The sequence below is a fragment of the Mauremys mutica genome, chromosome 8 (genome assembly GCF_020497125.1).
Source record: "Mauremys mutica isolate MM-2020 ecotype Southern chromosome 8, ASM2049712v1, whole genome shotgun sequence".
Lineage (NCBI taxonomy): Eukaryota > Metazoa > Chordata > Testudines > Geoemydidae > Mauremys > Mauremys mutica.
In genome coordinates, this window is record NC_059079.1 from 81285819 (window position 1) to 81313034 (window position 27216).

The 27216-nt window shown below is 42.1% G+C and overlaps 1 protein-coding gene across 1 annotated transcript in view; it reads left to right on the top strand.

Annotated features, from left to right (window-relative positions):
• Positions 1 to 410: 410 nt before the first annotated feature.
• The window catches only part of SLIT3 (slit guidance ligand 3), a 768837-nt gene continuing 742031 nt past the window's right edge, over positions 411 to 27216 (top strand). Inside the window, exon 1 of the mRNA XM_045026794.1 lies at positions 411 to 1151. Within this exon, the coding sequence (XP_044882729.1) occupies positions 967 to 1151 (185 nt within the window). The 5' untranslated portion in view covers positions 411 to 966. The remainder of the gene's footprint in view (positions 1152 to 27216) is intronic.

Here is a 27216-nt window from a genome sequence, read left to right on the forward strand (position 1 = left end):
CGCTGCTGCTGCTGCAGCCGGCCCGTTCCTGCCTGAACCCCGATCCGGGGCCGCTCCCGGCGGGGGAGGGGGGGGACCCCAAGCCGCAGTGCTGCCGGCGGGGGCCGCCGCAGAGCCCTTCCCTTCGCCCCCTGCGCCCCGCTGCAGAGCGCGCCCCTCCCGGGGCCGCCCCGCGCGCAGAGCCCGGCAGAGCGCCCGGGACAATGGCCATGGCGCGGGCCGGGGCCACGCCGGGTCCCACACGGCCGCCGCCTCCTCTCTTCCCCCCGAAGTTCAGAACTTTGCCGACGTCAGGGGCGCGGCAGCCAATGGGAGCTGGCCGGGATATTTTGGGAGGAGAGGGGGGCGGAGTGGCCCCCGCGGTTCTGGTGTCTGCCTGGCCGCCTTGCGCGCAGTGAATGGGAAGGCGGCCGCCGCGGGAGCCGCGTCCAGTGCCTTCCGATCCCTCGGCTCGGCTCGGCACGGCGGGGCTGGCCTGGCCTGGCATGGGAGCGGCGAGGGTGCAGGAGGCAGGGAGTGAGCAGCTGGCCGCTGGAGCGCTCTGAGATCTCCGCCATCGCCTCCCCCAGCGGTTACCTGCCCTGCCAGGTTGGGCTGCGTGCCGAACCCCCCGATGGGTGGTTAGCTCTGTTTACCTGAACTCCCTGCTCCCCTTTCATCTGCGGACTCCTCTGGCTGGAGCGCTGCTAAACTCCTCGCCGGCTGGTGCCGGTCAGATAACACCGGGAAACCCGAAAGGCTGAAAGGCACCACGGAACATAACCTCCCCCCCCGCCCCAGATCTCCCTGGAAGATTGGGTGGCGCTCCAGGAGCGCGAGCGGAGATGCGGGGAGAAGTGGCCTCTCTCGGGCTGTGCTGAGAGCCCCTCGCAGCCCTTTGCACTCTCTGTCGCTGGGGTTTCCCACCTCTGAGGACTGGCTGCCCTTGCATCCTTTTGCACCCTTCGGGGAAGGGATAAGGAGACCATGTTGCTCGGTGGGAGTCGTGCATCCCTGTGGCTGGGAGTGATCCTGAGCTTCTGGAGCTCCGTGGCTTGGATGCCTGTTGGAGGATGCCCCAATAAATGTACCTGCTCTGCCTCCAACGTGGATTGTCATGGGCTGGGACTGAAAACCGTGCCCCGGGGTATTCCCAGGAATGCAGAGAGACTGTAAGTAACACACACTTAGGTTTCGAGTGTACTTGTAGGAGCGCTCTTGGTGAGATTCCCTGCAGATTCATATCGGTGCAGACTCCGAGCCCGCACAGTCCTAACAGCTTAAATAATCAAGCACAGATTCACGTTTGCAGGAGGGAGGGGGAGGAACTTTTCGGAAGTTATAGCCGCTTTGATCCTGTTTCTATGCTAATCAAGCTCTGTGTGTCAGGTTCTTTTTTCCTTCAGTAACTTAAGTTTAAAATCTTACCGTTGTGGGTTTTGCAGAAACTAGTTTGTTAAGGGCTTCAAAACTCTCTGGCTGTGGCACTGACGTGGGTTAGCCCTGGAAACACTCCAGGAGATTTAACATATGATTAAAAATCTGGGTGCTTTCACCTGGAGACTAGTATTGATTCCTTCTTGCTTTGTTTCTCAGCACAGTGACTGCATTCCCATGGAAACATCAGCTGCTGGCAGAAATAAAGTAAAATGGATAATAGATTGCATTAAAACAATCTTTGGTTTCTGTCTTAAACTGACAGAGCAAGGCAATGCTAGGGGGAAGCCTGTCACTTAGTTCTGAACTCCCCTCATGGTCTATCCTAGATATTGCTGTGTGGTGGGGTATTTCAGACAGCATGAGCTACAATACCTGAGTGCAACAGGAGGAGATAGGGGCCCTAATGCTTTCTAAGGCTTTGTGACCATACACCATAAATGCACTCTTAATTTGCTATCTTGAGGCTAAAGTTTCTTTGTGAATGCCTCAGTTTTTTCGATCTTAAATTAACTCTTAATGGAATGCTGGAGATCCCTTGAAGCACAGTGGAAGTATCTCTGACACTGGTTACTACAGTGCATATGGCATATGGGTATTTCACACAATATGTAATGGAGATGTGTAGAACTGAACACTTGTCAGAACGTCATTGCAGCTCCATAGTTAGTTGCCAGTGATAACCAAACTGAAGTGTAGTTAAGTTTTTTAACGTTTGAAAAATTAGCTGTCCCATAGAAATATATTTCAGTGGTTTGGAACTGTTCTGCAGATAACACAGCCCAATGTAGGGACTGACTGCCCACCATATTTCATTTTGGCTCGTGGAGTCAGTTTATTTAGTGAAAGTTCAGACTCTCAAACTGTTTTACCTTTCTGGAACCAAAAAAGAAGCAGATGAATTGTGACTAAGCAAAAAGTTCTCCTGGGCTCAACTCTCAAAGGCTAAGATTCAGCCCAGGGTGAACTGTTATGAAGGTCATTAATGTGTCCACAAATGCAACTCATAATGGAAATATTAACAGCCCTTTAATGATAGCAGTTTTGTTATCTTACAAACCACACAACTTCCCATCTTCCATACTTGGCAATCCAGCGATACTTGGCAATTTCGCGCACAGACCATTTTAACACCAACTGAGCAAATGAATGTCAGTGTTTTGGAAATGATTAACATCTATTGTTGCATAAAACTCTTGTCTGGAACTTGAGACACTGTTTAGCAGCACCCTTGGAATCTAGAGAATAGAGTTCAACCTAGTAGCAGAATACAGAGTCGACAAGAGTAACACTAGGTCCATATACTGCCCTAAATTCATATGCTGTGCACAACTCAAACTTGGTGAGATGTGCATATTCTGTATGCAAGATTCAAGGTCTAGAAGCTGAAATGAGTTAAATTTGGGTTAGAAATAAGGTGCAAATATTAACAATAAGGTATTTGACCTTTGGACCTTACTAGGGACAGGGTGAATTCACTATCATTTAATACATCCAGTCTTGACTTAGACTTTTCTAAAATATATATTCTAGCTCAGTCACAAGATATGGGCTTAATGCAGGTATTACTGGGTGAAATTTAATGGCTTGTGGTCTGCCAGAGGTCAGGCTAAATTATAATGGTCCATCCTGGCCATAAATTCTATGCATCTATATGCATGTACAAGTGGTTAATACAGCAAAATTATAGATGTACACTAAGTGGTGGTAATATCCAGTATAGATTATAAAACAGTAAAGTTTTAATCCTTTACCACAAATGTACTCTTTTATAATAGGCTGATAAAACTTGAAGACTCTAACTTACCTCAGAACTATTGAAGACCATTTTGCGGAAAATTAATCTCATTGGTGTAATACAGTATCTCGAATGATCTTTGTTATAATGTGTAAATGGAGAGCTTCTTAAGTTATTAATGCAGACTATTAACTTGCCAGTATTCACTCATGCATAATATTAACTGATAGCTTGTGAAAGTAGCATACAGACTGCACTGTAATAAGATTTGAGGACTATCTAGAAGATGTATATTAGAGTCTATATTTTTATTACCGCATCCTATCTACCAGAAACATTCTTTCTTCAATGTTTTATTCTACTGATGCTGATAGTATCTTATGAACCATTTGTGCTGTTTTTAGAGTATCAGCTGAAATATAACCTTTTAAAAATACTTGTCTATTTTGATTCCTTATTTAAATTGGTATAATAAACCAACTTTTTTTCTTATGCTGGATTTGATAATTACACTAACTTATAAGAACATAAGAATGGCCATAGTGGGTCAGCCCAACGGTCCATCTAGCCTGGTATCCAGTCCCCCGCAATGCCAGGTGACAGATGCTTTAGAGAGAGTGAACAGAATGGGAGCACTCTATCAAGTGAACTTGAAATTCACAGTTGGAAATAAGGCCTTTTTTGGATATCATCTGATATCCAAATTCATCAGACCAGGAACTCATTCCGATGCCTTGTTTTTCTACCTATTAAATAAATGCCTGTTTTCTGTTCACTTAGCCATAAATATTCTATGTATTCAATAATTGCTCAAGGCTTGAAATGTGCTGTTAGAATCTCACTATATCTTGGAGCCACCCTAGGCAGTTACTCTCAATCTTAACTTTTCTGTTAAACTTTGGAGCCTACTGAGGGGTCCAATTGCCTGAAAAATGACAAGTGAAACTTGAATGGAGTGATTATATCACTCAGTTCTGTGTGCTCCATGGCAATCTGCTAATTCTGTGCGTGACATTAGATTGTCTTGATTTGTAAAAACAATGAGGAGTCCGGTGGCACCTTAAAGACTAACAGATTTATTTGGGCATAAGCTTTGCACCTGAAGAAGTGGGTTTTTACCCACGAAAGCTTATGCCCAAATAATCTGTTAGTCTTTAAGGTGCCACTGGACTCCTAGTTGTTTTTGTGGATACAGACTAACACAGCTACCTTTCTGATTACTGATTTGTAGTTTTCTACTGTTTTGCTTAATATACTGGCTTCTGACTAGTAAAAAAAAATGTTTAAATAGCTGTGAAATGATAATGCTGTCACCCAGGTCAGGAAACAAATAGCTGTGGTTCGTAAGATACCTTGGAAAATGTTGTTCTCATGAGTTTCTTGACAGCTATTTGCACGCCACTGTACTTTCAGCCTATATCTTACCTGGGTGCAGAAAGGATGGAACCTTCCCTTTATATGGCGTAAAATGCCAGTTGCAGCTTGTTTTGATTTGAATTGACAATAGATCTAACAGCATCACTTAAAATACTTCCACACTAAGCTCTTAAAATTATGGTTTTGCAGACCTTCGAGAATGTTTGGGCTATTGCAGCCAGGCTAAATATTATTTTAATTTTGTTTTAAAATGAATCTAAATGAAAAATAAACTAAAAATGTAACATTAAGGTTACCTTGAGAAAAGCATTCCACCAAAGAAATGGGTGCTTTACACTTGTTCTTTAAAATTAACTAGCACAAATCTACCTGTATCAAGAGAAATGCAAAGTCACTAGAGTTTTTTAGTATGATAAAGTCATTGCTTTGACAGGTTTTTAATAATGAATGTGAAACTTATGCTTTATTTTTTTAATGTCTGGAAATTGCTTCTCTTGGAAAGAAAATTGGTGGCGGTAACTCTTTCCAAGGGCTGCAATCTGCAGAGCAACCAGTGGTCACCAAGATGATATAATCCTGACGAAAATTGGACTAAACTTTTTACAATTTAATGTTCCATAGTAAATTGTAAAAAATTGCAGTATCAAATCTAGAGTATAAGCATTGCTGCATTTTACATAATGTCAGCACATTTTATGCTAGTCCCTTTCCCTTAAAAGTCTGGTATAAATTTAATTTGTGCTAGCAGTGTTATATGCAAAGCTAAACAAACACAGCAGAGATTTCAGTGTAATGTAGCCGTGCAGCAAAGATATGGCTAAATGCAGAGGAAATGAATGGTAGTTGAAATGAAGATATTCGCCGTGAAGCACGGAGTAAACAGATGTTGCATTTACCTTTTGTATTACGAAAGGAATCTACAAATGTAATTCTCCTTCTACCCAAAACCTCAGACAAGAACATTCAACAAAATGAAATGGGCTCTAAAATATGGATTTTTAGCTTTTTAACCGATGCTCCTTAAAGAAATTTTCTACATGAACAAGTATATCAGTAGCATTGGCAAAGCGCGGCTTGACATCTTACTTTGTTCTTGGTTTAAGTACATACTGGTAACTTACATATTTAAACAAACATTTAGTCTTTGCAGACTTATAGTGACATTCACTTTTCAGGATTTTGTTATGCATTACAAGCACCCTAAATAATGGAGAAAATTACTGGTTTAAAAATTTTATCAGCCTTTAGCAACAAGCTAAGCACTATGATCAACTTCTGTAGAGAGGAGTCACTGTGTACAGACAACAGTAAATAGTGATATATGAGGCTCTGATGAAGGATTATTGACCTAAGAAAATATTGGTTATTTAGAAATTACATAGCACATGTAAGGATGTACTTCACATTCAGCTTTTTGGATATATCTTACTTTACCAAAATGTTCTATAGGACTATACTTGGTTAATTAACTGAGCTGGTATGCTGTAATCAGCTTCTGGAAGTGCTGTCATTTCCATGTACAATTTCATATTATAGTCTATTTTTTTTTTAAGAATCTTGACTGGCTGTGCCATGTTACGAAGAGGGAGCTAGTTCTAGAGTTAAAACCTTTAGTTGTACAGATAAAATCATGCCCAAGGCCAATTTATTTATTTTGTGGCGTGCTAGTATTTGCTTGTGAATATTGCTTTATAGGAAAATGCCTTTAGCTTTTCAGCTTGATGGTTAATTTACCTTTTATATGAGGTTCATGAAACCATCATATGATGATAACCTAAAAATTTGACTCTTGACATGCATTTGTGTAGGGAACTGACTTATCTTCTAATACTTATTTTTGGAAGTTGTTTGTAATCTAGTGACACAGCATAATTTGTGATTTTGTTTGTGTAGTGCTTATATCACTTTGGGATGCTGTCAGCTATTCAAGACAGACCATGTCAAATTGAATTTATTAACTTAATTAGGACAGAAACCTAGATCTGTAATGAAGCGCGGTAGACTTATCTCTTATGGCATTTTAAATCCATGATTTCAAAGCACATAACAATTAGTCAGTCAGCCCAGTTTTACAAATCAGGAGGCTGAGGCTAGGGTGACCAGATACAAGTGTGAAAGATCGGGACACTTTTTTGGGGGCATTGGGGGGAAGAGGGATATAGTTGTGTATATAAGACAAAGCACCTAATATCGGGACGGATCTGATATCATCAGGATATCTGGTCACCCTAACTGAGGCACATGTGCATTGACTGGTGCACCATGTCACAGCCAGTCACTGGTCCCATTAGACCACATAATACCCTTCTACTCCAAATCTGAAGATGTTTAAGATTGAGAAACATAACCAAAATTTACATAGAGCTCAGATCTAGCTTCTGTTAGGTATGACGTTTTAGCACATCTGGTTCCTCAACAGTCAGTGTCTCCTCCTTCTCCTGTTAAATAGTAAGTTTTTTGGTGGTGTATTACTGTTCTGAATTGGTAGAGCAAAGTTTTTGTTTCACTCTCCATAGCAAGGCTAATCACTCTCCTACACTATGCTTGAGTAGCTAATTCAAGTATGTCGATATTTAGGAGCAATTTGGAAGTTTAGTCATCAGCATACTATGGAATTTTTTCATGTGGCCTGTGGTTTCTGTTGTATAAATATATTATTGTGGTTTTCTTGGCCTGAGTGAATGGAACTGCGAGGTCGCACTGGCTTGTAATATTTTTCAGCCTACTCAGCTTTGTTTGTCACGTCATTTACTCCAAGCTCCTTTCTTCAATACTTCTGTATTCCTGCAGAGCATTTTTTTAAATATATGCAAATATTTTAAATATATTGATTGTCAGATTAACATTCTGACTTTCAAGAAGTCTTACCACTAAGGATTATTATTCACTTATGTATATATCAGTAGTGTCCAAAAGCCCCAGTCAAGACCCATTGTACTAGGCCATGTGCCAGTAAGGGGAGACCGTTTGTGTTCAGAAGAGCATGCTGTTTAAAGCCCTGATTTAAAAAAAAACAAAAACCTTAGCTTAATTTTACTCACGTCTTTGCCTTCCTAATTTAATGGGACTTCTCATGTGCATACATTAAAGCATGTGCATGTTTGCTGGATCATGGTCTCACTATATTATAGTTGTTTATTGTCTAAACAATGGAAGGGGAAGGAGGACGAGGGTAGCAACTACAATATCAGTAATTACATGGTTTAGCAATGTGCACAACTTTGCACTCTCTTGTCAGATGCTGAAACTTTAATAGTCTCCTTATGCCAACAGCAGATCAGAGGTGGTCTGTCATCTTGGGTGTCTCTGTTACAGGAGGAGGGGTGAAAAGTTAACTTAGAAACAGTAGATAATAATAAAGTAGGGATGTTACTTGGAGGCTTATATTATTTTTATTTCCTTGACCCCATCTAGTTTTTAAAGCTCCTTTAGTCTTTTAAACCTAAGCTCATATCAAAGACACTGCTGAAAGAAGTACAGCAAAAAAGGCCAAGAGGCTATCTTTACGAAGAAAGCTATTCCGTCTTTTTTTCCTTAGGCATATCCAATAATTTAAATGGTACATGTGCTGCTTTTTTGATCACTGACTTGAGAAAATGAGGCTGTGTATGAAAGGCATGCATTACAAGCCCTAGGATTCAAAAAATATGGTCCAACTGGTGGTCCATGGGCCAGATCCACCCCTTGGGACAATTCTGTCCAGCCCCTGAATGCACATTGTAGAGCAAAATGGCATCCTTTGCACAGCATGACCTCACACATGCAGTGCATGCAAGGTCATATTATGCAGAGGACGCCATTTTGGACCACCTAAGTCACGTAAGGGAGAATTGCATGTCTCACTAGAAATGTCACAGCATCCCACTGAAGCAGGCTAAAGTTACCTGCTGAAGCCCTTCCAGACCTATTCAGACTGATGGCACTGACGCGCGCACACACACACACACACACACACACACACACACAAAATCTTTTCCTAATGGAATGGTTTCAAAATGATTTTTAAAATATCTGCATTATCACCATATCCATATGAAAATACCTACAGTAACTGGACAATGTACAAGGCAGGAAAAACTTGGCTAGCCTTTAAGTAATGTAAATAAAGATCCAGTCATTATTCAGTAGTTTGGTATTTGCTGTAACAACATTAATCACTATGGATTAATTTGAGCATCATGTGGCTATAGTCAGTAATTGTACAGGAATACCAGCATAATTTAGCTATTTAATGTATCACAATTTTCAAGCATTGATCATGGTATTGACACTGACATCCAACATGATTAGTATTCCTCGGATGGCCCTTCTGGATGGCTAAAATACTCTGTGTTTGTCTACATGGCCTTGTCATTTGGACTATGGAGGTGTGAATTGCAGTGTGTGTCAGCATGCAGTGTTTTAACTCCCCCGTGTGGACATTACAGGTGTGAACTAAAAGGTACTTAATTTATGTTAATGTGGTACTCTTTAAACAGGACAGCGTTAATGTGAAATAAGTGCTTTTAGTTGGCTCCCCAGCATAGCCATGGGAAAGTCAGAGAACAGCATACTAGAGATTACGCCTCTCTAGTCCAAGCTGTGGGCCTGTGTAGACATAACCTCAGGTTTCCAGATAATGGCAGGGGAATGGGGACACCATATAAACATGTAACAAAAGCCAGTAAACAGGGGTTTAACAGCTTAAGTCTTAGTACGGCAAATATCACATACTTCAGCTTATGAGCTTGTTCCGGAGACTGAGTCAGGATGTGATGCCTCCTAGGAGCTGCTGGCTCAAGTGACCCAAGATTTAGTTGTTCCAGGTCCCTTTACGTAGTTCCAGATACCCAGAGTGCCTCATTTCCTTTGGCTGCCCGCTTTTGCACCTGGTCCCTGGAAATGAACAGCAGCTGGGCTGGCCTAGGCCTAATGGCAACCATTTCTCGTGAGTAGGAGATTTAAGAGTAATCCAGCTCCTCTCATTCCTGCATCAAGATGAGGAGAGGAAGCCACTGCTTAAGATCTTGGCTTTTCCCTGGGCTCACTGGATATACATACAGGCCTGTAAAAAGGAAAACAAAATTCTTGTATGCAACTTAAATATATCAGGCTCCCCTTCTGGTCCCAGCTGTACTGTTATCCAACTCTTTTACTCTGCTGTAACTTTCTAACTGCATTTCTGGAAACCGGGATGTTCCATCCAGCTCTAGTTTTTTAACTTTGGCTGAAGACAACACTGAACTTTCATTTAGCATTTAAAGTTCATGTAAATACCAAATTCCTTGTGCTTTGAAAATATTTAATTTTGAACTATTTTGACAAACGTGAAAAACTAATTCCAAGTTCTCAAAGCCCATGAAAAAGGGTGATTTTGTTTTTCCCGCCTGACTTCCTCTCTGTAATTCCACACTGACAAACGAGTTGTGTAATCTTAAATTCCTACTTTTCTGTGATTTGAGCTGTTTTAACTCCAAGTTGTGCACCTCTTTGCATCCTCCTCAAACATAATTCCATCCTGGTAACACCTCAGTTTGCAGATAACTTCCCTGCAGTTAAAAGGGATGGTTCTAGAATGCTCACCAGAATACTGAGGTGGATAAGCCTTGTTTTGAGGCCACAATCAGTCCGCCCCCTCCCCCCCGACAAAAAAACCCATTGAAATATCTAAAAATGTCATATCACCAAACCTATGAAGCACATGACGAGAGTGCCTCACAAATAACCTAGCCTAAGTGGAAAAAATAGCCTCAGTTTCTCTTATTTGATCATGCTCTCCAGTGGCCCTCAGATGAGGTACTTGAGTTTGAGCTCCATCTACAGCCCTCTTTCTGTCTGAGGGAGCTGGAGAGACATGCTTGTGGTAGCCAACAGTAAGCATTTTAAGCCTCTTAAGCTGCTCTTCAGCAACCCCCCCACTGGCTTCTCTTCTCTTGTTAGACTGTTGTACTTCAGGGAGAGAAGGCAGCCTTATTCACCTCCCTCTACAGTGAAAATAGCTTCAGCCCCCAGACCACTGCTACTTGAAGGCAAAAAAAGCCATTGAAGATGGCACAAGGAATTACTGAATGTGTGTGGGTGTGAAGAGTTGACAGCTCATGAAGATGCTGGCTTGGAGGCAGGTTGTCCATATAAACCTCCTGAATAGACAGTAGAGGACTGTCCTATCTCTTCCAATCACACTAGAGAAGATAGTAAGCTTCCCTCATCCCCCTCCCAACATATGAAGCAGCAGGGAGCTGAGGCCTTCATCGGGTGGGCTCAGGAGGGGAAGATAGAATGGGCATGGGGCTTGTTAGAGCCTTTAGGGGGCTTGTTAGGGCCTTCAGGGACATTATTTTTAGCAAATTTCAGACACTTGTCTTTTAAGTCTACAAAGTTAAAGCATTGCAAACTATAGTTTTCAATATCTGGTTTAGAACTGTACTCCCTGAGGCTGTATGACTTGGAGATTCATTAGTTTACTCTAAGGGGAAAAGATGTCAGCTAGTTTTGTGGATGGACACTCATGTAAATTTAAATCAAACACTGTACACTTTAACTAGAAAGTAACAAGTAACTAGTTAAAGCATGATGAAAGCAAAGTCATACTTGCATATACTGGTAACCACTGAGGGTGGATTGCCTTTTCCTGACCCCAGTCTTCTTCCTGTCTCTTCCTCTACGTTGCCATGGCTAGTAAGAAATTACTAATAAAACTGAACTTGATGTGTTATATCACTATACCTGTATAATCTATTAACATGTTGCCCTGTACCTTTTCCTTAAGACATGAATGAGTAAAATGCTGATGGCTATAACAAGAATTTGTAATCACACATTCACACGTAAAGGCCTCATATGCTGTCTGCAGTCACTGGCTTAGTGCGCCCATCAGTAAAACTGAATGCACACTAATTAGTGTGCAAAACCATCAGATTACTTAAAAGTAATCTACCATCAATAGCTAGCTGCAAAAAGAACTGGATTCACATTGGGAAAACCTCTGATTTTTTTTTTTTTGAGCCCAGGTACGTAACGATAAACTTGTTGCTTGGCTGTTAAATGGCTTTTAGGGCTTACATGGGTATGACTTTCATGTTCATGAAAAACTGAGGTTGACATCACAAAATGGCTGCCACTGTTGACTATTTGGTGTGCTTGGTGTTGGTGCGTAGTCTCAAAAGCTAAAGAATAGGTGGGAAATTTTTCAAAAGCTAATTAAATATAGAACTCTCACTAAAAGTCATTAGGATTTGGATGCTTAACTCAAAACTAACTGCCCTTGTTGCCTTGGAAAATCTCACCCTGAACTTGCATAGATGATACTACTCTGATCCCCTAGTCATAGTCTCTTTCTAGAACAGGAGTGGGCAAACTATGGCCCAGGGGCCACATCCGGCCCTCCAGATGTTTTAATCCGGCCCTCGAGCTCCTACTGGGGAGCAGGGTCTGGGGCTTGCCCTGCTTCGCGCAGCTTCTGGAAACAGCAGCATGTGTCCCCCCCCCTCCCCCGGCTCCTACGCATAGGGGCAGATGGGGCTCCGCATGCTGCCCCCGCCCCAAGCACCGCCCCCGCAGCTCCCATTGACTGGGAAATGTGGCCAATGGGAGCTACAGGGGTGGCGCCTGCAGACAGGGCAGTGCGCAGACCTGCCTAGCTGGGCCTCTGTGTAGGAGCCGGGGAGGGGACATGCCACTGCTTCTGGGAGCTGCTTGAGGTAAGTGACGCCTGGAACCTGCACCCCTGACCCCCTCCCACACCCCAACCCCCTGCTTCCTCCAAAGGGCGAGAGATTAGCTAGGTCCACCATGCTAGTTTCAGGAAATTCCTATTATGTGATGACCATAGAGCAAGGCTGGAATAAAGAAGAGATGTTGTCACAAAGCGCCAGGCCTGTAAGAAAAATTGTTGCAAATATATTTTGACTAATCCTTCTTAATGACAGAAATATGTGGTGACTCTAGCGCATAATGAAGTCAGTGCATGTGGGACCTGAAAAACGCATAGGACAATATTAATATGAGAACTTCATTTTTAAGGGTGTTCCTGTGTCTTCATGTGTAGCTGGCATGCCTAATGCAAGTTCTGCATTGTATATAATACTTAACTTGCAGTTGCTTTAGGAACTTTTATTAAATAGTCACTTTGTTCATAAAGTTAAATTATTATTATGTTGAAGTAGAGAGGTTTTGTTTTGAATCTACTTGAAATGTCTGGATGCAACGTCTTTTGAAGTTATTTTCTTTTCTTTTAAAAACGGGCCAGGGTACTAGCTCCATAGCAGTCCCCTGGTTAGTTAGCCAGGTAAAACAGGTAGCCTGCTCAAATTAGGTTGGTTAGCTGTACTAAACAATGTTCTGGGATGGTGGAAGGAGACATGTTCAGATTCCATCTAGTGCTCCTCAAAAGTGGTAGCTGCAGATTAGAGATACTGGCATAGTAAGTATTTCAACGGGAAAGCAGACTCTGGAGGACTGAAGGAGCCACATTTATATAGGATAATTGTATGATGATGAGTGAAGAAGCTCTAAAAAAGAACACACTTTGTAGGAGATATCTGTGGTATGTGTAGGGGAGTAGGGGAAAGGAAGAGAGGACAATTCCATAAGGAGGGGAGAAAGCAGGACCAAGTCATGGCAGTGAAGTGAGTCCGAGTTCTTGAAGCGCAGAATGGAAATCGGAGCCTTGTTATTTTTCTATAAATGGAAATGAGAGTTCAGAGAGGTGAGGTCCAAGAAGCAAAGACTATTGGGGAGGTAAGAGAGAGGTGGGTGGAAGTCCCTTGGATAAGAACACACAAGATTTTAACAGTGAGAAGGCCCCCCATTCTAAGGGGGTTTAAGTACACGGTGGTTTTTAAATTATTTCATGCCACAAAATAGAAATTGCTGTACTATATTTAGATTGTATTTATTCCAATGAGTTTTTGAATAACTGCCTGTGTGAACTTGTGAATTACTAGAAACGTTGCAAAATGTATGGTTCTTTGGGCTTTCGCATTTCATGAAGGCGGGGGTGGGGGGTGATTCAAAATTTTGGTGAGACTGCCATTACTTTTTAAATTAAACAAACAACAGCAAAATGTTGCTTTCCATGAAGATTGCCCTGTAGTCCCTAAATGTAGAACAGAGGCTCAATGCAAAACAGTTTCATAAGCAAAAATGGTTACGATAACATGTCATGCCAAATGTGAGTGCAATTTAAGTAGCCTGTGGGAAACCAGTCTTGTTTACAATAACTTCTGTTGCATGGTGGAATTTAAAGTTGACTTAATACACACAGAAGTGTGCTGTAAAATAGGTCAGATCAGCATCTTTCCACCAAGCAGCCAAACCAAAAATGGAGGGCAGAGGGAGTTCAAGGGAAGAAGCTACATGAAAGACATTAGAATTCATGAGGATTCAACATTACTCTAATTAATAACTGGCAAATTAGTAGAGAATTTTTCATCATTTCAGTTTACTTATTAAAATTCTTCACTTTCATTACTCTGGACAGTTGTTTTCTAGCTGCTTGCTTATTAGGAGGCATATCAACCATGTGCACTCCTAGAGATGAACGCAAGAGCTCTATGAAGAGTTCTTAGCCAATGTGTGGATTAAAGTCAGGGAGTGCCAAAGCTCAGCCCTGAAGTTGACCGAAAGCATCTTCATTTATAGATGATGGTTTCATATTGAAAAATGCAATATTGAACAGGCATTGCAACTACAACTGGTGAAATGTTATTAGTCATCAATATGAACCTTTTTTGTTAGTGCATAATTCACAAATGGATTCTGATTTCTTAACTGAGTTAAACTTAGGCACCCAATTGTTAATAATTTTGCTATGAAGGCTTAGAGGAAAGGATGAAATGTCGGCCCCATGGAACACAGAACTACATCTTTTGCTAAATCTTAAGGCAGCAGCTAAAGAAATGCTCTTCATAATCATACAGTGGGCCAACACATCAAGATACATAAAATGGCATTACAGTTCTTCACTGGAGGCCTTGCTCTACCCATCCTATTCAGTCCTTAACTTCACAAAAGGCACTGGTGTCTCATTTCCTGATGCATTAATTTCAAAGCTCTCATTCTCAAGGCTCTGCACCACTCCTCCACTGCCTGCCTCTACTTTGCTATTATACCCCTCTTGTCTTTTGAGTTCTGCTCCATCCTTTCTTGCTGGCTCTTCAAGTTCCGATTCTCCTTTATGTTCCAAGCACCTTCCCGAGGTTCTTCAAGTCCCTGTTTAAATTCTGCTGCTTTTGAGAAACTTTCCTATGTTAACTCCATGCTCGTCACTAAATTGTTCAACAAGTTATATTTAAGCTCTTGGGCACAGAAACCTTGTCCCTATTGTTGCGCTTGCAAACACAGTTAACCTCACATCAATGTTGAACGTATTCTAACAAATCCTTGACATGGATTGGGAAGGATAAGCAATTCCTATTCATTGTGAGTAATGTAACCTTATCTTTAAATGTCATATATGCTTTGAGGAGTGGGGTTGAGAGATATTATCTTAGAGAATTGAATCTTGACTGCAATGTACCTTCTTTATTCACTAAAAAAGTATCCTTAAATGAAATTAATACAATACATGTGAGTATATGTGAATTCACATAGTCACTGGGGAAGTTAACCATGAAGTCTGTAAGTAAAAAGTGAAACAAGCTGTGAAATGTACCTATAAGCTTACTAAAATAATGCAGCAGATAGCTGGTGGAAGTGTTGCCTCTTTGAGCAAAGGTACTTGAATCTCTCACATTCCTGTCTGTACCATTGTTTGGGCTTCAATCCAAACATGCTGGATTGATGTAGTAACCACCTACATGTCCATGGAACCAGCTGGTGTATGTTGGATTTGGAAGAGAGGAGGGGGCTGCCGTTGCCTACAGGGAGTATGTAATTGCTGTAGGAAATTAAGTAGGAGTACTTAATTTAAAAAAGTATTCTGACTTCTGGAAAGAAATAGCATGAAGCTCTAAATGGAGCCAAAAAATAAGCAATGCTCTTGTAAACACAACTGTAGAATTTTATACGAGTTCCGCAGATGAAAGAAAATGGTGCCTGAGCCGAAATGGCACAGATTACTGCAATCTCTTCTTTACTTTAGATAATTTGTGCATCTGGGATTCTCCATATTCAGTTGTCTGTTTCTGCTATATCTATAATGTTTCATTGTGCTTTGGTTTTAAAGCTTGCTGTCAAGCTAATCTGCAAAATGGATTCTTCCTTTGTACCTGGGAAACAGAATCATAGAAATGTAGGGCTGAAAAGGACCTTGAAAAGTCATCAAGTCCAGCCCCTGTCCAAACTGTTCTTAAAAACTTCTAGTGATGGGGATTACACAGCCTCCCTTGGAAGCCTATTCCAGATCTTAACTACCCATATAGTAGAAAGTTTTTCCTGATATCTAACCTGAATCTCCCCTGCTGCAGATTAAACCCTTTACTATTTGTCCTAACTTTAGTGCACATGCAGTACAGTTAATCATAGTCCTCTTTATAACAGCTCTTAACATATTTGAAGATCATTATCAGGTCCCTCTTCAGTCTTTTTTTCTCAAGACTAAACATGCCCAGCTTTTTTAACCTTTCCTCTTAGGTCAGGTTTTCTATACCTCTCATCATTTTTGTTTCTCTTCTCTGGACTCTTTCCAATTCACATCTTTCCTGAAGTGTAGAGCTCAGAATTGGATACAATACTCCAGTTGAGGTCTCACCATTGCTGAGTAGAGCAGGACCATTCTCTCCTTTGTCTTACATACAACACTCTTGTTAATACACCCCAGAATGGTGTAAGTCTTTTTTGCAACTGTATCACATTGTTGACTCATTCAATTTGTGATCCATTTTCACCCCCAGATCCTTTTTAGCAGTACTATGCCCCTAGACAATTATTCCCCAGTTTGTAGCTGTGCGTCTGATTTTTTTTCCTTCCTAAGTGAAATACTTTGCACTTGTCTTTATTGATTTTATCTTGTTGAATTCAGCTCAATTTTCCAATTTGTCAAGATCATTTTGAATTCTAACCTTGTCTGATTTTACATTTTGTTACCTAGACATTTTTATTTGGCATACAGCAACACTGAGTTGATTAGATTCATACTCAGAGGGGAGGGAATGCAGGGTACATCACAGCTCCAAAGTTTCACATAAACTCTCTCCTTTTATATATTTTATTGCATTTACTATGCATTATATTACATACTTTGGATTGGATTGGCTTGGTTACCTTGTAGGAACCAATTCTGGTATAGCATGCTCTGTTCATGTTCTATTTATGCTTGACCTACTCTTTATTTTATTTTTAATGTATTTGGTTGTTTTGTTTATAGTAAATGGTTCCCTTAGTGTTCTCCCTCTTATCTTAGCTGGCTCAGACATTTTGTCTTTTGGCCTGCTGGCCTATTTGCTTATTTTAGTTAGCACAAATATTTTGTTTCCAGCCTGATCATTCATTTACCTCCCTAATCCTATCTTCCAAAGAATGAGGCCTCCTGTCTCCTTTCCCTCCACCCCATGTTTAATTACTCATATTAGGTCAAGTCTACCTACTTACCACTGCCTTTGTTTTTCATATCTGCTGTTAGTTGGTCAATAGACACTAATTGTTATTTTTTTCTTTGTACAAAATTAGTGGTATTAATGGACAAGGGAGGTGTAGATGCAAACAGAATGGTTACCAGTGACTCTCATTTGGTGGTGTCTGTCACAGCCTCTCTCACAATCTCCTTCATCTACATGCTTGGCCATAGGGCATGGCTCCCAATCTGAGTCAGATGGGTGAGGTTTAGACAAAATCCATTTAGGCTTTCCTGGCATGGTGTTGTCCCCACCGAAAATTTGTGGTATTTCAGAGCACATAATGTGTTCCCAAGCTGTACCACCTCCTTCACTTCCTTTTGTAATGACTAGTTGGGTCCAACCTTCCTTCCTTGTGGTTAGGTTTATTTGTGCTGAGCACTCTTGGAACCATCTGTGCTTCATTCATTTACAGCAGGCTGTTTACTTCATCTTCTCCTTGCATGGCCATTTTCACACTAGGACAATGCTATTGATAGGTCTTGTTTTTTATTGTATTCATACTATTAACATACACCGTTGTTTTTAGGATTCCCTATCCATCTAGGTATAGCAAATATAATTGGCACAGTTGAACTATTAATTCATGTATCAGAGGGGTAGCCATGTTAGTCTGGATCTATAAAAAGCAAAAAAGAGTCATGTGGCACCTTATAGACTAACAGATGTATTGGAGCATAAGCTTTTGTAGGTGAATACCCACTTCGTCAGACTCATGTATTCACCCACGAAAGCTTGTACTCTGATACATCTGTTAGTCTATAAGGTGCCACAGGACTCTTTTGTTGCTTTTTATTAATTCATGGGTGTTCAAGGTCCAGGACTTTCTAGCTTTGCAAATTTTTCTCCCTAACATTCTTAATTCTCTTTTTCCACTGGTGTGATCCAGATAAGTGTGCTATTTAATAATCTTGACTATTCCCCCTGCTTTATTTCTTAGGTGCAGAGCAAGTTTGGTAACATATATACTGCATGTAATTGCCTAAAAACATTATTTAATGAATTAATTACAGCATTTACAGATATATTCATTCATTTTAAAGTTTGCTCTATGGAATGCATATTAAGGCTGTATTTTAGTCACAGGTATTTTTATTAAAAGTCATGGACAGGTCACGGGCAGTAAACAAAAATTCATGGCCCTTGACCTGTCCATGATTTGTAGTATATACCTCTGACTAAATCTTGGGGAGGGGACAGCCCGGGGGGCGCCGCGGGTGCTGGGGGGGGCGGGGCGCGGGGAGAGGGTGGTACCTGACTCCGCACTTCCCCGGAAGTGGGATGTCCCTCAGTTTCTAGGCAGAGGCGTGGTCATGCAGTTCTGCGCGCTACCTCCTCTCCGAATGCCAGCTCCGCAGCTCCCATTGCCCAGGAACTGTGGCAAATGGGAGCTGTGGGGGCAGTGCCTGCAGGTGGAGACAGCGCAAAGAGCCCCCTAGCCACACCTCCCCCTAGGAGCCGAGAGATGTCGCCGCTTCTGGGGATGTCCTCTGATGTAAGTGCCACCCAGAGCCCTTCCCCAACCCCCAGCCCTGAGCCGCCCCACCCAAACTCCTAATGTTGTTGCTGGGGGGCTAGGGGAGTGATGGGGGCGAGACTGCCCCAGCAGCGGTCAGTGTGGCTGGCCCAGGGGCCACCTGAGCTGTTCAGGCTGCCCCCAGGCCAGCTGCACCAGCTGCTGAAGAAGTCACGGTGGTCACGGAAAGTCATAGAATCATAGAAGATTAGGGTTGGAAGAGACTTCAGGAGGTCATCTAGTCCAAGCCCCTGCTCAAAGCAGGACCAACACCAACTAAATCATCCCAGCCATGGCTTTGTCAAGCCTGACCTTAAAAACCTCTAACGATGGAGATTCCACCACCTCCCTAGGTAACCCATTCCACTGTCAAGGAATCCGTGACCTCTGTGGCAAACTGACAGCCTTACGTATTATTAATAGTTTAGTACTTTAACCTCGCAGCAAAAGATATTTCCCCTTTTTAAAATGGCTTAACCAACTGTATGAGTTAGTGAGTTAATTTTAAGGTTTAATTTTTTAATATTTGCATTAAAAATGTTTTTTAAACATTAAAAAATGTTTGTAGGCCTACTTACAGGTGTCATCCACAAATCTGGTAAGAGTACTCGCCACTCTGTTATCCAAGTCATTATGGAAAATATTGAATAGTACCAGTCCTGACCATTGATAACTACTCTTCGAGGACGGTTTTACAATCAGATGTACACCCACATTATAGTAATCTCATCTGGATTGCATTTCCCTAATTTGCTTATGAGAATGTCATGTGGTACTGTGTTTAAAGCCTAACTAGAATTAAGATATGTCATGTCTGCTGTTCCCCATCTACCTCCATCCACTAGGCCAGTAACCCTGTCAAAGAAGGAAATTAAGTTGGTTTGTCTGTGCTCTGCCTTATAACCCTATTATCCTCTAGATGCTTGCAAATTGTTTGTTTAGTAAGTTGTTCCAGTATCTTTCCAGGTATTAAAGTTAGGCTGATAGATATATAATTCCCCAGATTCTCTTTGTTCCCCTTTTTAAATGTAGGGGAACATTTTGCCTGTGTTTGCCTTTCTCCAGTTCTCAGGGACCTCACCATTCCTCCATAAGTTCTCAAAGATAATAGCTATCAATTCCAAGATTGCTCCAGTTAGTTCCTTAAATACTCTAGGGTGAATTTTTTCAGGCCCTACCAACTTACATCTAACTCAGGGGTTCTCAAACTTCATTGCACTGTGACCCCCTTCTGACACCAAAAATTACTACACAACCCCAAGAGGGGGAGACTGAAGCCTGAGCCAGCCCGAGCCCCACTGCCCTGCGTGGGGTGGGGGGACAAAGCTGGAGCTCCACTGTCTTGGGTGGGGGGCCAGGGACATATTCCCTAGAGCAGTGGTTCCCAAACTGTGGGTCAGGATCCCAAAGTGGGTCGTGACCTTATTTTAATGGGGTCGCCAGGGCTGGCTTAGGCTTGCTAGGGCCCAGGACCAAAACCGAAGCCCGATCCCAAGGGGCCTGTAACCTGAGCCCCGCCACCCACAAGGGATCAACTAATTTTCTTGAATTGGAGCCTTAAACTGGGTGGCAATATGATGGAGCCACCAGAAAATTGCAGTAAATTGTAAACAGAATTGGCTTATTTCACTGCATGTTGCAGTGCTGTGCATGGTTCCTTCATTTGCTCAGACTGTGAGTGAGTCCTTCCAATGCAGTTAATCACCAATTACATGTAACATGTTAAATGGAGTATCTCTTCAGTATAGTTTTATCATTATGCAGTAGAGTTAATTATTACAGATGAGTAGTGTCCATTTCTGAAGAAACTATGTAGCCCTAGTAAAGCAGAGGATGGATCACTTGCTGATTGCCTATTCTGTCATTCTCTCTGAAGCACCTGGCATTGGCCACTGTCAGAAGACTGGATACTGGGATAGATGGACCATTGATCTGATGCAATATGGCCATTCTTATGTTCTTATATTATACTTGTTTAAACAAATTGTATCCTTATTTACTCTATGAAATACGTAGACAGCTACAAAAAGTATCTGACAAACTCTTTGTCACATGAGAGTGGGTCAAGGGGTGGGTTTATCAGCTTTATGTGTGGCCCTGGATGCACAAATTCACTGTTGTGAATGGGTGGTGTAAGGCCTTGGCTGATTAACCAGTCCCAATATTTGTAGGTTTTTGGACAGAACCATGATTTTGGAATAGAATACAAGGCAAATCTGGTAACTTCCATGAACAGTAAGAGGAATAAATCAATATTTTAACTGCTATTATTAAGCCTTGAATAAAAAGGGCAGCACAGCTCTGCCATATGTTGTCACTTGTGATTCAAAAGACCAGTTATGTCAGCTAGCTACTGTCAGCTATAACCAGGAAATAAAAGGGCGTGATGCAATCCAAAGTTTCAGGTAACAGACTGTTGCCAAACTCAAGTGTTCAAAACACATGGCTAAGGCTCCCATAAGTGAATAACTGAAATTTTAAGATTTTAAAAGATGATAATTTGGGGTTTGTTTACTTTCTGGTTTCTGAGCCTGTAGATTTGGTCATATTTTCAAGCTTTTCTCTTCCACCAGAAAGGGACTAGTACCTTTTTATTTTGAAATGAAAGTTGAGATTTTCATGAAATAACAGTATTTGGGAGATGGGGCTGTGAGAAAAGCACCAAATATCACAAGGCTGAGGATGAAATTACAAGAGTTGGCAACACTTGGTGACAGTAAACTCTAAGTATGGTATTCTTAAATAATGTGGTGAATCCACTGAGTATGAATCCTTTGTTGCTCCTCTGGCAGCTGATTGGAGGCTAATAAATTAGCTAAGAGCAGCAGGTTTCGTGATATTTGGGTTGGGATGGTGGGAGACATGGGATGGAGAAGCTGGGAGGAAGAAGCCTGTTGCCAATGGTGGGCATTGAGAGAGCTAGGCTTCTAGAGCTGCTCGGTGCATTGGAATCTGCCTTGGTTTCAGATCAACAGGCCTCACTTACATAGTGTGAAATTCTAAAAAGCACATCATTATAGCTGGATCTGACATGAAATTCCTCCTATAGAGACTGGCTTGTAAAGCCCCATGTTTTTCTACTGCTTGGATGAGGGGCAGTAATTTCTTAATAGAAAGCAAAGATTTTTATATTGCCTATTGGTTGTTTTGTAGAGACCTAAGGTGAGATATCTGAAATCTGTTGGCTTCATGTTACTCTCTTAGAAAAAGCCAAGCTGATAATGATAGTGCAGGGATCGGCAACCTTTGGCACGCGGCTCGCCAGGGTAAGCCCCCTGGCTGGCCAGGCTGGTTTGTTTACCTGCTGCGTCCGCAGGTTCGGCCAATCGCGGTTCGCCGCTCCAGGCCAATAGGGGCTGTGGGAAGCGGCATGGCCCGAGGGATGTGCTGGCTGCTCCATTTGTGATGTTGACACTGGACCTAGAGGAAGGCACAGGGAATACCACTGTCCTGTATAAGGGGCAAGAAATTGGGAGACAATTGAAGCTGAAGAAAGCCAACAGCCTGCAGAATGGCAGAGGAGATGTCTCAACATCCCTTCACCCAGGCCTTCCTGCTTCTGGACAGTCTTTCCCATACTTCCTGGATCCTAAGTCTCCTTATAGATCTTTTGAGCCCCTAATCAGGCCTACCCAGGGCACAATTGTGCATTAGGCTACTTTCTCCAAATAACTCAAGCAACTCACATTCTTGGGAACAAAGGTTGTATTGTTTATCAGTGCATTACTACAGATTTTGCTGATTCAAACCACCTACTGGAATGACAAGTGAATAATTACTTTAAATTTTTCCTGTTTGGCTTCTTTCCTCCATCTGCTCCACAAGGTAACCATCAACTCCAACATGCAGCACCTAAACGGTGGTATGGGTGGGATTTTAGAAGGCAGACGAACAACTCAAGTTGTAAATTCCCTGCTTGTGAAAGCAGAATATTTAGTAGCACAAAGTGGTCAACATCTCTGCATTGTATTTCATGGGAACCATTTGTGGAGTTTGATGCAAGAGAGTCTTCAGTACACATCTTCAAACTCTAATACTGTCTGTCCCTCCCTATGAATGTTTTGGTGATTAGTATAGCACCATTCTCATGCTGCACCACATAGTTTTATTTTACCTGTTACCTAAAGCCTCTGCTGCTGAACTGCTTTGTCTTTAATGGATACAGGCTACTATCTGCCTCTAGCCCTACATGACAAACTTACATTTTCAAGCATGAGCTAACAAAGGTTTGTTACCTAAGAAATCATCATCTATTATTTTTAGAAACTCTAAGGAAGTTTTGTTGCTGGCTGCATGCAATGTCCAGCAAGTGTTCCCCAGGTTCAAATTACCCATGATAATTTTTTCTTCCCACATATTACTTACAGATGGTTAAGGAACAGTTCATCCTGCTCTCTCGTGAGAGTAGGTGGTCTGTAACAGATGCCCCCAATACCACTACTTTAGCTTTACTAGGTAGAATATTAGTCAGCATTCAAGGTACTGCAATTCTGAACTATGACTCTAACAGGCAATGTGTGTCTTTGTTGTAAAGGACCACTGCTTCTTCCCTTTTCCCATTCTATCCTTACAGAACAACTTCAAGCCATCAATTTTATTGTTCTAAACATGAGTCATCCCACCAAGTGTTGTTAATACCAACCATATCATGTTTCTTTCCACACATAACCATCCTCTTGTTTATTACTTAGGCTTATAACATGAATAATTAACAATTAAATGTGTTCTATATGTCTCTTAGCCCTTGAATTTGTCATGTATGACACCATGAAGATGGTTTACTTATTTGTCTGTTTGTACCATGATGCTGAGGAGATGCTTCCTGCTAATCTCTGAGTGCTGAGGTGAAGAAAGGTGCAGAAAAGTGTCCTCTTGCCACTGTTCTATTCAAAGGTCAGGGAGATGGGAAAGAACTCAGAAGGGATGTGGTAATGAGTCCAGGGTGGGCAGACATTACATATGTATATAAGAATGACCATACTGGGTCAGACCAGTGGTCCATCTAGCCCAGTATTCTGTCTTGCAACAGTGGCCAGTGCCAGCAGAACAGGGCAATTATCGAGTGAGCCATCCCCTGTCATGCAGTTCCAGCTTCTTTCCTTATTGCTTGCATTAACTCATTAAACTCATTCTTTGCATTATTGATTCAGTGGGTCCTTTGAACAGAGGTAAGCCCAGGAGCCCACCATTTTGAAGAAAGATTGGGGACTGAAGAAGAGTCAAGAGTGTTAAGAGGTGTCAGAGCCAGAGGGGTTTTGCGTTCCAATATGGGACTTCAGTTTATGCCTTTGAGACTTGTATAATAATTACACTGTGACAAGGGAGTTCTAAACTTCAGTGCTGGAAAAATACTCTTGAGGAGCCTTGAGAAGGGGAAACCGAGGATCAGATGCGTGCAGGGCCACCCAGGCCAGGAGGCGGTGCTCCAAGATAGTGACCCTCTGACAAAGTTACAGGCACTTAATTGTTATCAAACTCTGTGTGTGCCTTCTTTACACCTTTGGTGGAAACCTGACCCACTTTAAAGTCTATGGCAAAACTCCATCAACTTAAGAAAGTTTCACCCTTTGTGTTTTCATGTCCTGAGAGATTAGGCTATTTTTGTGTTGTATTTTAGTTTATTATCACAGCTTCTCAAAGTGTAAAGTGTAAAGAAACAGACCAATAAAGAGGTAACTTGCTTCCTTCCAGGAAAAGTTTACTTAAATGGTGCCATTATAGAACTCAGGGGGCTTAACGCTGAGAGGTACAATCAATCACAAACATGAAGCAACAGGGGCTCAGAAACTGTCTTCATGTTCAATTTTAAAACAGCAACAGCATTGACTATACTGAGCAGTCCAAGGAAGTTTTCCAAAAGGAGGAGTAAAATGTGCTACTAAAGGATGGTATTATAAATGCACTAATTGTAGGGATGGCCTAGTTAGTTAAGGGCTCCTGATGTGACTGTAGAGAAGACTCAAATCTAATCTCATGGCTACCAGACAATATCTTAGAAATTTAAATGGCAGTGACAGAATTTAACAGCAGGTTCTGATTTTCATGGGCAATCACACTCCAGAGGCAGATGCAAGAGGTTAACCCTTGAGTATGGCTGGCATTATTGCAGATGTCTATATAGCTTGTTTTGTACAAGACTGAATTTAAACAGAAACTAACCTGCTATTGCTTTGTGTGGGAGATGAGACAGAGTGTGAGATATGAATTGTTGTTGTGGTTTTGTGACCGCCATGTTGTATTTTAACCTCCATCTTGAATGTAGCTTCAGTGTGACTTCAAGAATTGATTTTTGTAGCAGGAACTTAACATCCAGTGGAGAGACTATGTTTGGGAAGTTGAGAGAAAGCAATCAAGGACCATCAACACTGAGTCAGTGGCTCTGTCCTATTAATGGTTTGCTGTCATTAGGACCGTAGTCTGCAGAGCTGGGGGTCCAGCCAGGCAACCCCCTGCACACCAGGACACTGTGCCACTTTTGGCCAAATTTTGTGAATTGCATTGTGACCTGGCCCAAGGGGTCGCCGGACTACTCAGGTTTGTACCAGGTTGCAATGCTACTCAAATTAGGAGGGGTTAGATTTAGGGGCTCCTGGGCCAGGGGAGTCAGGCTGCTCGGGTAATAGTGGCAATGGGGCACCTGAGAGAGGAAGAGGAGAGTCGGGAGGGCGGGGGGAACCTATGGCCTTCTCCCTTTAAATGGCACTCTAAAGCCCTTTATTAGGGCCAGGGACTTTGAACGACTCTGCCTAGAAGCCAGTGGGGAAAAGGGAGTGGGGCTGGTATTTGGAAATCTCTAAGTAGAAGTGAATGGGCAGAAAAGGTGAAAGAATGTTTTAAAAGAAGAATGTTCTCTAAGCCAGGAGGGCCGTTCCACTGCCAAAAGGAAATCTGTTAGCCAACAAGGCTGGAAGGGTTGCCTGGCCTCTGGATTTGGACCAAACCTAGGACTCTTAGGTGTTGAGGTTAGACTTGGGGGGGTTTGTGTTTCAGAGTTTGTTGTTTTCCATAGATCTATAACTCTCTCTTCTGCTTTGTAAGAGTGAAAGTTCCTGTGGTTAAATTCCTGGGCAAGGCCATCTGCCTTGCTTTACTGCCACGTTGTCCATGAAGGGTATAATTAAGAAACCAGACTCTGGGTTGGATATGTTTAAGCAACTGGGGGCTCTGGAGGACTTAGGCACTGATACCAGGGTCTAGGCAGACACACTGCAGGGCCCCATTGCCTCAGAAAGGTGTCCAGACATGGGATCTGCATCTGGAAATGCACCTGAGATGCTCAGAGCTAGGATCAGTGATCAGTCACTACCCAGATGGGGGATGTTTAGAAGCATGTGTGATTCAGTTGTTGCATCTAATTACAACAGACTGGAGTCCATCCAGAAAATGGGACTGGGAACAGGTTGTGACAGGAGGCATGTGTGGAAGTATGCTCCCATTGGTCTGCTAACAGCTTGCATGCCTTTTGCATCCACCATAAGTGTGCTTGTGAAGGGGCAGGAGAAGTACCAGATACTCCTTTATATATACATTTCACACGTTCAGTGTGAGGATGGCTTAGTGATCTGAACTCAAGACTGGGCCCTGGTCTACACTACAGAGTTAGGTCGATGGAAGGCAGCTCTGCTTACCTAACTCGCCCACTATACCAACTTAATAATTCCACCTCCACAAGAAGTATAGGGTCAAAGTTGATGTAGTTAGGTTGACACTTCTTCAGTGTAGACTTACATTGACTGTTGCTGGCTTTCAGAAGCCATCCCACAATGCCCCACACGGACAGTTCAATCGGTAGAAGTGCCTCTGGTGAGGGAGGATGTGCACCGCTGACACAAAGAGCGAAGTGTATGCATGAGCAATATAATTACTGTGGCAGCTGTATGCCAACATAAGATAGATTGACTTAATTTTGTTGTGTGGACATGCCCTAAGTCATGTATTCCAGGTGTGACCATCTTTTGCTCCTGACTATTGTTTAACATTGCATAATATGAGAAATTGGTATGGCATTTCATCTGAAGTATTTCTTAAACCTCAATTCTAACCCTTCACACACAAAGTACTGTGACTTTACGGAGGTAAGCAGAGGTTAAATTACACCTCTACCTCGATATAACACAACCTGATATAACACGAATTTGGCTATAACGTGGTAAAGCAGTGCTCGGGGGGGGGGGGGGGGGGGATGTTGCATGCTCCAGTGGATCAAAGCATGTTCGATATAACGTGGTTTCACCTATAATGCGGTAAGATTTTTTGGCTCCCGCGGACAGTGTTATATTGAGGTAGAGGTGTATTTGCACAAGATCAGGTTTGCAAGGCAGTATTGAGAATAGAAGCTGAAAGACTTCAATCTGTTCCCTTTAATTAATTATGGGAGGTGTGTGTGTGTGTATATATGTATATATATATATATATATATATATATATATATATATATATATATATATATATAATATGCTTGCGCGCACACACATTTAATACTGTGACAAATGAGTCTACTTCCCCAGTGATGTGCCTATATAATTCTCAAGAGGAGGCTGGGGTTTTTGGAAGAACAGATTCACAACTTACTTTTTGAAGGGTTTGAGTGGCACAGAAGAGTAACTGTAAACTAAAAGTTGTTCAAACTGTGCTGG